The sequence below is a fragment of the Salmo salar genome, chromosome 09 (genome assembly GCF_965601325.2).
Source record: "Salmo salar chromosome 09, fSalSal1, whole genome shotgun sequence".
NCBI lineage: Eukaryota > Metazoa > Chordata > Actinopteri > Salmoniformes > Salmonidae > Salmo > Salmo salar.
In genome coordinates, this window is record NC_138299.1 from 19,533,549 (window position 1) to 19,547,792 (window position 14,244).

Sequence of the window (14,244 nt, forward strand, 5' to 3'; positions counted from 1 at the left end):
CGTAAAAATTCATGAAAACCAAAATTTGATTTTTGGTCTTAGTTTAAGTCTCGGGTTAGCACAATGTTAGCAGCGTGGTTAATGTTATTGGTTAGGTTTAAAATCAAATCTTAATAAGATAAATTGTTTAAAAAAAGGGGGGGGGGGGGTTATGGCTCCGTGGCTGTGGTAACTAGTGACGACACAGCAAAAAGCGATATTTTTACCCCGCATTATTTCATTTCTGGGATATTTATTATCCACCCGTACAGTAGGTGGCGGAATACACATATACTTGTTGCGAACGCCATTATATCAAAGAAGTAGCAGGCGAGCTATCTTTGGTAACATGATTGGTCACTACACTGACAATACTTCCTGAAACAATACACGTTGTTGCAACAGCAAGTATACGTTCCAGTCGTTTAGGGTTCAAATCAACTAAATAAATCACAATGGATGATCGTGAGCTTGATCTCACCGAGTCACAGAAAGATACCAAGTCGAAATACCCGCCGATCAACAAGAAGTATGAATGTGAGTTGAGCACTTGTGTAGCTAATCTGTTATGAACATGCTTGATGACAAGCTATACTTACATTTTTAGCTAGTTAGCTTGCTTTGGTTCTGATTTGAGATTGTTCACCAGGTAGTAGTACATGAATGGGTTTCTGTTGAAATGTTCAGTGGAAGAGTATCTTTAGTGGAGGAGACAGTTCTACCACCAGAAATTGCTTCATTGACACATTGATATTGTAGCCAGGCCTAGTAGATGAATACCCTCAGATATTGGATTGAATGTTTACCTATAGCCCACTCTACTTTATTGTAGTAACATGAGTTGAATAATTGATCTATCTATCTATTCATCTTGTAATTTGGTTTCTCTCTAGATTTGGACCACACTGCTGATGTACAGTAAGTGGACTGACTACCCATGAACCACAGCAACTGCTGCTCCTACCCTTAGTTGTGGTGGTTACACCTTTATTGCGAAATCCCCAAAGCCTACCTGATCATGCAGAGCAGCGATCTGTGACTTGACCGTACGGAGTGGCTTCCAACTTGGCACACACTAGTTGAATCAACGTTGTTTTTACGTCATTTCAATGAAATTACATTGAACCAACGTGGAATAGACGTTGAATTGTGCCCAGTGGGTTCGTCTTTCATGTGTGTCATCACTCTTATGTATGTTCCTAGGCTCCACTCTTGGGGAGACTCGCTGGAGGAGGCCTTTGAGCAGTGTGCCATGGCAATGTTTGGGTATATGACAGATACAGAGACAGTGGAGCCCATTGACACAGTAGAAGTGGAGTCAGAAGGTGAGATGGAATAACAGACTGAAAACAGGCATAATACTCATAGGGACAGTACATGTCTGGAGTAGATTATGGGGGACCAGTACGGGGGGAAGAAATATATGCACTCACTACTGTAAGTCACTCTGGATAATAGTGTCTGCTAAATGACAAATGTAATGTAAATATGTTTCATATGGGTCAATATTTTACTTACCATTGCATTGAATACTTTCTTATGTCTGTTTTGTTTCCTGACCAGGTGATGACATGGAATCTCTTCTCTTCCACTTCCTAGACGACTGGTTATTCAAATTCAGTGCAGATCTTTTCTTCATTCCCAGAGTAAGGGCCTTCAATGTATTAATTCCAGAGGCTACATGGAGCTCGCTCTCTCTCTCCTACCCCCCATCAATAGATGTATAGATTTCTTGGTGCCTGTATGTATAATTGTATGATGTCAAAGGAGCATGCACATAATTGCATTGCAAAAAAAAAAAAGGGGTTTGAAACCTGATTACAACTGGAAGATACAGTGGGGGAAAAAAGTATTTGATCCCCTGCTGATTTTGTACGTTTGCCCACTGACAAAGAAATGATCAGTCTATAATTTTAATGGTAGGTTTATTTGAACAGTGAGAGACAGAATAACAACAAAAATATCTAGAAAAACGCATGTCAAAAATGTTATAAATTGATTTGCATTTTAATGAGGGAAATAAGTATTTGACCCCTCTGCAAAACATGACTCAGTACTTGGTGGCAAAACCCTTGTTGGCAATCACAGAGGTCAGGTGTTTCTTGTAGTTGGCCACCAGGTTTGCACACATCTCAGGAGGGATTTTGTCCCACTCCTGTTTGCAGATCTTCTCCAAGTCATTAAGGTTTCAAGGCTGACGTTTGGCAACTTTTTTACAGGTAATAAGCTGCGGTTATGAGCACTCCCTTTAAGAGTGTGCTCCTAATCTCAGCTCGTTACCTGTATAAAAGACACCTGGGAGCCAGAAATCTTTCTGATTGAGAGGGGGTCAAATACTTATTTCCCTCATTAAAATGCAAATAATTTTATAACATTCTTGACATGCGTTTTCCTGGATTTTTTGTTGTTGTTATTCTGTCTCTCACTGTTCAAATAAACCTACCATTAAAATTATAGACTGATCATTTCTTTGTAAGTGGGCAAACATACAAAATCAGCAGGGGATCAAATACTTTTTCCCCCCACTGTAACATATCATTACATTTACCACAAGTGTTTATTTACCCCGTACTGGTCCCCTACCAATTTAATTTAGCAGTTACAATAATAAGGTATTGCCTAACTTAATTTATGTCTTCTAGGAGGTTAAAGTTTTGCACATTGACAGGATGCACTTCAAAATCCGCTCCATCGGGTAAGTTGATCTAAAGTTACACACGTCAGGATTTAGTTTTTGCTCACTAGGTGGTGCTAATTTATACTCGCATGTGATTGATCATTGACTTTTGAGCCATGTACATTACTCCTAGATGAAACAGTCTGAGGGGATATGGTGGGTTGGTTTTAGTTGGAACATTCTACCCCTGAGAAAGACAAGTGTTGCATGTTATCATTACTTCCTCCCCGAGTTCCTATGCCAGGAGTTCTGGTTCGTTCTCAGCTTCCCTCCATGCCTCACATTGTTTTCCTCTGCTGTTGTAGGTGGGGAGAAGAGTTCAACTTGGTCAAGCATCCACAGGTGAGCGAATGGGAGATGCACCTGATATATTTCACCATATCTGACCACAAAGAGGTCTGCTGTCTGACTCCCTCCTGGCCATAAGGCATAATTACTGTTTATGACCTGATGAAGATTGTTTATCCAACAGTGGTTGTGATATGTATTCTGTTACTGAAATATTATACTACATACATGATTAGTAGGCATAGACTGTTTTCATTGATTCAGGAGTCATCTGATTACAGTAGTTTGTGTTTTTGAAAGTGTCACTAAACTATGTGTATATTGTCCCTAAAGGGGACAGAAGTGAAGGCCATCACTTACTCAGCCATGCAGATCCATGACATCGACAAGCCCGAGATCTTTGCCATCATTGACATCTGAGGATACTACTACTGAGAAACTGTCCCAGAAGGGAACAGGACAATAGAAACAAACCTATATGTGCCTGTGTGATTGGACAATTGATTTAGGTCAACAGCATAGGCTTTGAAAATTGACATTTGATTAAGGGCAACAGCATAGGCTTTAAAACTGGATGAGTGAAGTGTAATATTTCCCTGAATTTGAATTGTTTACAGACAGATATCCAGAGAGAAGCAAACATCAGCAGCAGCAGAGTAACTGCTCAAGATACACAACATGTTCAAAAGTATGTGGACACCTGCCCGTCAAACATCTCATTCCAAAAATAACGGGCATTAATATGGAGTTGGTCCCCCTTTGTTGCTATAACAGCCTCCACTCTTCTGGGAAGGTGGCAGAATCCCTGAGCCGACTAGATTAAAAGTATGTCGATGTGCCCTTGAGCAAGGCACTTAACCCTAGTTGCCCGTCAGTCGCTCTGGATAAAGTGTCTGCTAAATGACAAACATTTAAAGGCTTTCTACTAGATGTTGGAACATTGCTTCGGGTACTTGCTTCCATTCAGCCACAAGAGCGTTAGTGAGGTCAGGTACTGATGTTGGGCGATTAGGCCTGGCTCGCAAGTAGGCGTTCCAATTCATCCCAAAGGTGTTTGATGGGTTTGTGGTCAGGGCTCTGTGCAGGCCAATCAAGTTCTTCAGTCTGAACCATTATTCCTCCTCCACCAAACTTAACCGTGTGTTCTATATCGAGGCAGGTAGCGTTCTCCCGGCATCCGCCCAACCCAGATTCGTCTGTCGGACTGCCAGTTGGTGAAGCGTCACTCCAGATAATGCGTTTCCAATGGTGGCGAGCTTTACACAACTCCAGCCGACGCTTGGCATTGTGCATGGTGATCTTAGGCATGTGTGTGGCTACTTGGCCACGGAAACTCATTTCATGAAGCTCCCGACGAACAGTTCTTGTGCTGACGTTGCTTCCAGAGGCAGTTTGGAACTCGGTAGTGAGTGTTGCAACCGACGACAGATGATTTTTACGCGCTTCAACACTCGGCGGTCCTGTTCTGTGAGCTTGTGTGGCCTACCACAGCTAGACGTATCCACTTCACAATAACAGCATTTACAGTTGACCGGGGCAGGTATAGCAGGGCAGAAAATTGACGAACTGACTTGTTGGAAAAGGTGGCATCCTATGACGGTGGCAGGTTGAAAGTCACTGAGCTCTTTATTAAGGCCATTCTACTGCCAATGTTTGTCTATGGAGATTGCATGGCTGTGTGCTCGATTTTAAACACCTGTCGGCAACGGGTGTGGCTGAAATAGCCGAATCCACTAATTTGAAGGGGTGTCCACATACTTTTGTATATATAGTGTCACCTGGCTCTTCTCGTAAGTGCTGTAAGGGGTATTGATTGAGGAATGCCAATAATTAAGGTTTTTATTGTTATTTTTAAGGATCACAAATTAATCCAAAAAGTGTCAAGAGACAGAATCATCTAAACAATTATGTTACGAAGATGGCACAATAATGTATGTACTTGTAGGGATTTTAAATGATTTTTTGCTGAGAGACCGTGCAGGGGCTTTGACAGTTTTTTTGTTGTTGTCATATGTACTGTATATGTACAGCTAGATATTTATTTAAGCATTTTAGGTGCCACACCTCTCAGATTAAAAATACATCAAACGATCCAGGCTGGGATCCACCACATCACAGACAAATGCAGTGCTTCGGCCAAGATGTTTCATACCGATTGAATCAAACACACTAAGGCTTTTTCTGGAGAGTAAAGATACCTGAGTGAACATGTTAACTTTTGGTTTATATATTTTTTATTTTGAAATGGTGACTTTCAGGATTATTGTACAATATACACTACCGTTCAAAAGTTTGGGGTCGCTTAGAAATGTCCTTGTTTTTGAAAGAACGGCATATTTTTGGTCCATTAAAATAACATAAAATATATCACAAATACAGTGTAGACATTGTTAATGTTGTAAATCACTATTGTAGCTGCAAACGGCAGATTTAAAAAAAAAAAATGGAATATCTACATAGACGTACATTATCAGCAACTATCACTCCTGTGTTCCAATGGCACGTTGTGCTAGCTAATCCAAGTTTATCATTTTAAAAGGCTAATTGATCATTAGAAAACCATTTTGCAATTATGTTAGCACAGCTGAAAACTGTTGTTCTGATTAAAGAAGCAATAAAACTGGTCTTTAGACTAGTTGAGTATCTGGAGCATCAGCATTTGTGGCTTTGAGTACAGGCTCAAAATGGCCAGAAACAAATAACTTTCTTCTGAAACTCGTCAGTCTATTCTTGTTCTGAGAAATGAAGGCTGTTCCTTGCGAGAAATTGCCAAGAAACTGAAGATCTTGTACAACGCTGTGTACTACTCCCTTCACAGAACAGCGCAAACTGGCTCTAAACAGAATAGAAAAAGGAGTGGGTGGCCCCTATGCACAACTGAGCAAGAGGACAAGTACATTAGAGTGTCTAGTTTGAGAAACAGACGCCTCGCAAGTACTCAACTGGCAGCTTCATTAAATAGTACCCGCAAAACACCAGTCTCAACATCAACAGTGAAGAGGCGACTCCTGGAAGCGGCCTCCTAGGCAGAGTTGCAAAGAAAAAGCCATATCTCAGACTGGCAAATAAAAGCTTAGGATGGGCAAAGGAACACAGACACCTGACAGAGGAACTCTGCCTAGAAGGCCAGCATCCCGGAGTCGCCTCTTCTCTGTTGACGTTGAGACTGGTGTTGTGCCACCCCACATTCCTGTACTACAAATGCTGACCCAGTACATCCTGTCCTTGGATCTTTTGAACCATCTGTGTAAATGGCCACAAAATCCTGATGCACAGTATCCAGATGTCTCTTAAACAGATCAGATGGATCAACACCTCCCTATCTTTCTGTAGTCTCTCCAACACTTCTAGATCAACTACTGAAGGCAGGAGCAGCCATGGTGGATTTACAGGAATAGCTACTGTTGGACTAAACTCCCTTCCATACAGTCCATCTCCTTCGTTTGGGTATTACCCACCCACCCAAAGCTTGTGTTCTGTCTTCGCTCATGTTCCCAGCATGCCTGTAAAATCCCTTTTTCAGGATGAGTCACCCCATGCCCCTGTAGGTTGACCCAATAAATCATTGCCAGCTGCTGTCTCCTAATTCTCAATGGCATGTCCCCCATCTCCACCTGTAGTGCAGCCACTGGGGAGGTCCGAAATGCCCCACTACATCTTCTGAGTACTTGCCCCTGTATGACATCTAGCCTTTCCAATGATGTCTGGGCTGCCGAACCATACGCTATACTGCCATAGTCTATTACGGATCAGATGAATGCAACATACATGGTCCTCAATGAGGAACGCCCAGCCCTCTACTCCTTCCCCGTCAGACAGCGCATCACATTTAGCACCTTCTTACACATTACCACCACCACTCTCTCAATGTGTTCTGCCCAGGTGAGTCTAGTGTCACCTTCTCCAAGTTTCTCCCATATAACCTCAAGCATACCTCATCTTCCACCTTCCTCCTGGTAAAGATTAATACCCACCACTCTACTTCCTCAATTCATTCCTGTACCTTCCTGACTATGTAAGGCAAATTTCTTCCCCTCTTCCAAGACCCCATCATCTGCAAATAACGACCTCCCAATATCCGTCTGTACCTGAGAGTAAACATCATTGATCATGATTGAGAACAACAGAGGACAAATCACGATCCCCTAAGGTGAACCATAATCCACCAGGTAGCTGCCTGATAGAGACTTCCCCACCCTCACCTGGATAGACCTTCCAAACAGGAAATCCTTTATCCAGTTGTTCGTTATTCTTCCTACCCCATAATATCAAGCTTGATTAACAACCCCTCCTTTCACATCCTATCATACGCCTTCTCCAAATCATCAAAAAAGTGTCCTTGTTCACCTGAGTCTTCCTGACCTCTGCTTCTAAGCAGAGTACTGGGTCCATAGTTCCTCTACCCTTCCTGAACCCACTGATGTGGAAATACCAGCGCCCTGCTCTCCAGGAAGAAAGTGAGCCTCTCCGTAATCATACGTTCCATAATCTTACATACATGTGATGCTAAAGCTATTGGCCGATAGCTTGTTGGCCTCGTTGGGTATTTCCCTGGCTTCCGGATTGGCACCACTACTGCCTCCTTCCAGCTGCCTCGTAGTTTCCACTCCTCCCACACTCTGTTGTACAACACCAATACCTTATCCAGTGCTTTATCTCTAATATGGGCTAACATAGCATAGCACACCTCATCTTTCCCAGGTGAAGTTAATCCAGCCTTACCTATTGCACTTTTCACCTCTGCCATGAAATGGTGCATTCAATACATCATTTACATCCTCCCTCCTATCCAGCACTCTGGGATGCCCTTCTCTCATTCTCTCTCTCCCCCTCCTCTGACAAATTTGCTGAGCTATGCACTTGGACAAATGCTTTGGCCATCGTCTCTGCCTTCTCATCTGTTACAGCCACATTCTTCTCCCTCGTCAACACTGGATAACCCCACTCCCTTCTGACCCCGCTCCTCTTAATCATCCCTCACACTTCTCCCACAGGTGTTGCCCTTCCAATGGTGTCACAGAACCGATGCCAACATGACCTCTTTGCCTGACGAATAGTTCTCCTCACCAGGGCATGGGCCTGCTTATACTGAATCAGATGTTTGAAGTTATACATCCTTTTCAGTATTCTAAATGCCCTGTCCCTACTCATCACCACTGCCCCACACTCCTCTATCCATCATGGGACTGCTTTCCTCCTCCTTCCTGAACTCTTAGGTACAGCCTCAGTAGCTGCCCCAACTAATGCTGTTCTCACCCAGTTATTCATACTATCCACATCCCCGCTCATATCCACACGAGCCATCACCTGCTTACTGAGCTCCTGAAACTGATCCCAGGACTACTCCGGACGTGAGCGATGTGATCCTCCAAGGTAGCCGAGTAGACCAGGATGTCGTCGATATACACGACCACCTGGCGTCTTGTTAACGAATGCCTTGACCACTGACGAAGCATTGGCTAAGCCAAATTGCATCACCAAGAACTCATAGTGACCAGACATCGTGCTAAAAGCTGTCTTCCATTCATCCCCCTCCCGAATGCGGATGAGATTGTATGCACTCCGCAGGTCCAATTCGGTAAAGAACCGGGCACCGTGGAGCTGTTCGATGGCTGTCGGTATCAACGGGAGAGGGTAACGGTACTTGGTGATTTCATTGAGTCCTCTGTAATCAATACATGGGCATAACCCTCCATCATTCTTGGCCATGAAGAAGAAACCTGCTGACGCAGGACGTGCGGATGAAACCTTGTTGGAGCGCCTCATGGATGTAATCCTCCATGGCCTGGGTTTCAGCCACCAACAGAGGGTAGATGCGTCTGCGCGGGGGCGCAGAGCCTGCAGCAGGTCGATGGCACAGTCCCAGGGGTGATGAGGAGGGAGACAGGTGGTGTGTGTTATGGAAAATACCTCCCACAGGTCCTGGTTTACCTCTGGGATGTTGGGCTGAAGGGCAACCACAGGACTCTCAACCGACATGGAACCACAGGGGATGGGGAAGCAGGTCCTCCGGGATTCGGGTGACCAGTCTGATTTTCATTCTCGACCATGAGATGGTGGGGTTGTGGCATTGAAGCCAAGGAGGATCTTGTGAGCTGGTGATGAAGGGGATGTTCTCCTGATGGATGGACACCACGGTGAGGGTGAGTGGTTTGGTGATGTGTGTGATGGTCTCGGAACCTAATGGCCGATTATCGAGGGCTTGAACCGGCAAAGGAGAGGAGAGCGGGTATGAGGTGATGTTGAGAGAGAAGGCAAGGGTCTGGTCAATAAAGTTTCCTGCGGCACCGGAATTCACTAATGCTGTAGAAACAGTACATAAGGGACAGTCAACTAGTGTGATTGCCACCAATTGTTTTTGCAACATTTACTTGGGGCCAACTCTGCAAATAGCCCTGCTGGGTGATTTGAAAAGTCATAGTGATTTGAAAAGTCATCAATAATATAATAATACTCTTAGAAAAAAAATGTATCTTTAATTTACAATCTGTAGAGACTATGAGAAAGGTTCAGAAACATCACAGTAGAAAAATATATGTCAGCTAGAAATTAAAACTGGATGGCCTTCAGAGATAGATGGAAGGGGTTGAGGGTAGCTGAAGACTGGGACTAAAAACAAACAAAAGATAACTAATGTGAAATATGCTGTCTGTGAAATGTACTGTATAGAGTCAGGTTTGAAGGCCTCCTTGCTCGCACATGCTTTTTCAGTTCTTCCCACAAATTTTATATGGGATTGACGTCAGGGCTTTGTGATGGCCACTCCAATACCTTGACTTTGTTGTCCTTAAGCCATTTTGCCACAACTTTGGAAGTATGCTCTTGGTCATTGTCCATTTGGAAGACCATTTGCGACCAAGCTTTAACTTCCTGACTGATCTCTTGAGATGTTGCTTCAATCTATCCACAATTGTCCTCCCTCATGATGCCATCTATTTTGTGAAGTGCACCATTCCCTCCTGCAGCAAAACACCCCTAGAACATGATGCTGCCACCCCGTTGCTTCACGGTTGGGATGGTGTTCTTCGACTTGCAAGCCTCCCCCCTTTTTCCTCCAAACATAACAATGGTCATTATGGCCAAACAGTCTATTTTTGTTTCATCAGACCAGAGGACATTTCTCCAAAAGGTACGATCTTTGTCCCCATGTGCAGTTGCAAACCATAGTCTGGCCTTTTTATGGCGGTTTTGGAGCAGTGGCTTTTTCCTTGCTGAGCGGCCTTTCAGGTTATGTCGATATATGACTCGTTTTACTGTGGATATAGATACTTTTGTACCTTTTTCCTCCAACATCTTCACAAGGTCCTTTGCTGTTGTTCTGGGATTGATTTTCACTTTTCCACCAAAGTACATTCATCTCTAGGAGACAGAACGCATCTCCATCCTGAGCGGTATCACGGCTGCGTTGTACCATTGTTTGTACAAATGAACGTGGTACCTTCAGGCATTTGGAAATTGCTCCCAAGGATGAACCAGACTTGTGGAGGTGTACAAGTTTTTTTCTGAGGTCTTGGCTGATTTCTTTTGATTTTCTCTTGATGTCAAGCAAAGAGGCACTGAGTTTGAAGGTAGGCCTTGAAATACATCCACAGGTACACCTCCAATTGACTCAAATTATGTCAATTAGCCTATCAGAAGCTTCTAAATCCATGACATCACTTTCTGGAATTTTCCTAGGTGTTTAAAGGCACAGTCAACTTAGTGTATGTAAACTTCTGACCCACTGGAATTGATACAGTGAATTATAAGTGAAATAATCTGTCTGTAAACAATTGTTGGAAAAATGACTTGTGTCATGCACAAAGTAGATGTCCTAACCGACTTGCCAAAACTATAGTTTGTTAACAAGAAATTTGTGGAGTGGTTGAAAAACGAGTTTTAATGACTCCAGCCTATGTGTATGTAAACTTCCGACTTCAACTGTATAAACTGGAAGTGGAAGCCTAAGTATTGTTCTCCATTAGTTTACTCCAATTAGGGAGAGGGTTGGTAGGGTTAGAGGAAAATAATAAAGAAGGAAAATACACTACATGATCAAAAGCATGTGGACACCTGCTTGTCAAAATTCTCATTCAAAAATCATGGGCATTAATATGGAGTTGGTCCCCCATTTGCAGCTATAACAGCCTCCACTCTTCTGGGAAGGCTTTCCACTAGATGTTGGAGCGTTGTTGCGGGTACTTGCTTCCATTCAACCACAAGAGCATTATTGAGGTCAGGCACAAATGTTGGGCAATTAGTCCTGGACGCATTCGGCATTCCAATTCATCCCAAAAGTGGTCGATGGGGTTGAGGTCAGAGCTCTGTGCAGGCCAGTCAAGTTCTTCCACACCGATCTCGACAAACCATTTCTGTTTGGGCCTCACTTTGTGCATGGGGGCATTGTCATGCTGAAACAGGAAAGAGCCTTTCCCAAACTGTTGCCATAATGTTGGAAGCACAGAATCGTCTAGAATGTCATTGTATGCTGTAGCGTTAAGATTTCCCTTCACTGGAACTATGGGGCCTAGCCCAAACCATGAAAAATCGTCCCAGATCATTATTTCTCATCCACCAAAATGTACAGTTGGCACTACGCACTGGGGCAGGTAGCTTTCTCCTGGCATCCGCCAAACCCAGATTTGTCTATAAGACTGCCAGATCACTCTAGAGAACGCGAGTGCAATGGTGGCGAGTTTTACACCACTCCAGCCGACGCTTGGTATTGCGCATGGTGATCTTAGGTTTGTGTGCGGCTGCTCGGCCATGGAAACCCATTTTATGAAGCTCCCGACGAACAGTTCTTGTACAAATGAACGAGGCAGCTTGGAACTTGGTAGTGAGTGTTGAAACCGAGGATAGATGATTTTTATGTGCTTCAACACTTCGGCGGTCTTGTTCTGTGAGCCTTTTGTTGCTCCTAGTAGGGCTGGGCGATATGGCCAAAATCTCATATCCCGATATTGGTCATTTCATATCCCAATAATGATACATATCATGATATAGCACATTTTCTGTAAATATAAAATGTTTATATAAAATGACCACCCACATGTAAAGGCCTATTTCTTATTACATGTTGAATTATACTGAACAAATAAAAAAAGGTACTTACTCATATTTGATAATTTATTTTATTTAGAACCTGTGCACATTTTAAATTAAGCATGTAACAAAATATAAAATATGAATGTATAAAATATAAAAAGGTAAATAGAAAACGCTTAAGCTATAGTTGCAAACAGATTCAATATATTTTGGGGGGGGGGGGGGGCTTGCCTGTTTTGCATGTTATTTTGGAATTAATACGTGTCACATATCAATTTGCATTTAGTACCTTAGGTCGAGTGTTAGCACCAACTCACGAAACCCCGGTTTCTCGACCGTGTAAACTGGGGCCATGTCTTTGTAAGTTGTAACAGCAGCTGTTATCTCCTTCCATCTTCATGGTTCTTTGCCATATAGTGTGCCGCGGGCAAAAGCCTCTTGCAACATCTGAGTCGAGGGTTTGTTTTGAGCACTCGACTGTACTTTTTGGGTCTCAATCGTAGACTCTCTCCGTACTGTTTCACATGATTCTTGCATAGGTGCATAGGTGGTAAAAGAGGTTAGTGGTGTTTGAGCCTGTTGTCGGGACCGGCCTGCGGGATATTTTGCAGTGGACGGTTTTCTGGTCCGTGTCAGACTTTTCATACCCAAACCATTTCCATGCGACTGAAATTGCCCCTCTTTTAGGCATGAGTTTCGTGTCTCCGTGCTCTGTGTCACGTTCACAATCTTTCATGTTTGTTTGTGTTGCAAATTTCCGTGTGGAAGTACGCAAAACGTCGTCCAATTGACAAAAAATATTGCCGTAAAGAGTGATTTGCGACGCAACAAAATAAACGATAGAGCACAATATGAAACGATAGACGTTTTTCTATCGTCACACAATATATATCATCATATCGCCCAGCCCTATCTCCTAGATGTTTCAACTTCACAATAACAGCACTTACAGTTGACCTGGGTAGCTCTAGCAGGTCAGAAATTTGAATAATTGACTTGTTGGAAAGGTGGCATCCTATGATAGTGCCACGTTGAAAGTCACTGAGCTCTTCACTAAGGCCATTCTACTGACAATGTTTGTCTATGGCGATTGCATGTCTGTGCTAGATTTTGTCTTCCCTGTGGCTCAGTTGGTAGAGCATGGTGTGTGCTATGCCAGGGTTGTGGGTTCGATTCCCACAGGGGGCCAGTACAAAAAAAATAAATGCATGAAATGAAATGTATGCATTCACATAAGTAAGTCGCTCTGGATAAGAGTGTCTGCTAAATGACTAAAATGTAAATGTTATACACCTGTCAGCAACGCGTGTGGCTGAAATACTCAAATCCACTAATTTGAAGGGGTGTCAATATACTTTGGTGTATATATAATAATTGCACAATGCCCACTTGTTGTTTCTTAAATACATTGTTACAGTTGTTGGTTACAGTAACTAGCTATAAAATTTGAGCCATATTAGCGTTGACATGAAATCTGTCAAAATACCTTAAAACAAGGCATGGTATCAAGAACAAGATGAAACTAGCTGAAATTAGTCAGTTTCTTGCCATGTGGGGAGGCGAAGGTCGAGTCATGCGTCCTCCGAAACATGACCCGCCAAACCGAACTTCCTTAAAGCCACCAGCTTAACCCGGAAACCAGCCACACCAATGTGTCGACGGAAACACAGTTCAACTGATGACCAAGGTCAGTCTGCAGGAGCCCGGCCCGCCACAAGGAATCCCTAGAGCGTGATGAGTCAAGTAGTCCCCACGGCCAAAGCCTCCCCTAACCTGGACGACTCTGGGCAAATTGTGTGCCGCCCTATGTGACTTCCGATCACGGCCGGTTGTGACACAGCCCGGGATCGAAGCCGGGTCTGTAGTGACACCTCTAGCACTGCAATGCAGTGCCTTAGACCGCTGCACCACTCGGGAGGACACGATCAAACAATTTAATGTGCATCCCGCCACCTTCAATGTGGGATGGGAACAGGATCCCCCCCCAAAAAACTGAACTACCCAAATACTACCAAAAAATGAATAAATCAAACAACTTTTCTGTTAAAAATAAAGAAGTAAAACAGATCTGATCCCTACACGGGCTCAAGGAGAACTTTGGAGGGCGGGTCTTCCGGCGTCAGTACACCTTCTTGCAAGTCTTTCAATGTAAAATCCTTGAGTCCCAAAAACGTTTCTGCTGCAGCCACAATGTCTAGTTTCTTCAACTTCTTTGAGACTTGTGTATATAACTGTGGCAATGAATGCAACAAAATCCACCTTTTTAACACACA

General features: G+C 43.4%; 1 protein-coding gene across 2 annotated transcripts; it reads left to right on the forward strand.

The window, feature by feature from the left end:
- The first annotated feature begins 384 nt into the window (after positions 1-384).
- On the forward strand, positions 385-5,318 carry tslig1 (tRNA splicing ligase complex subunit 1). 2 transcript variants are annotated; one of them, NM_001139814.1, is made up of 7 exons: positions 385-516; positions 873-897; positions 1,183-1,304; positions 1,543-1,625; positions 2,622-2,674; positions 2,962-2,998; positions 3,278-5,159. In NM_001139814.1, exons 1-7 carry the CDS (start codon positions 435-437, stop codon positions 3,362-3,364), a joined length of 489 nt encoding a protein of 162 aa, NP_001133286.1. In that variant the 5' UTR covers positions 385-434; the 3' UTR covers positions 3,365-5,159. The 2 variants fall into 2 exon arrangements, with proteins under 2 accessions (NP_001133286.1, XP_045579200.1); XM_045723244.2 differs by lacking the exons at positions 385-516; positions 873-897; positions 2,622-2,674 and having other exon boundaries at positions 1,154-1,304; positions 3,278-5,318.
- Positions 5,319-14,244: the final 8,926 nt, after the last annotated feature.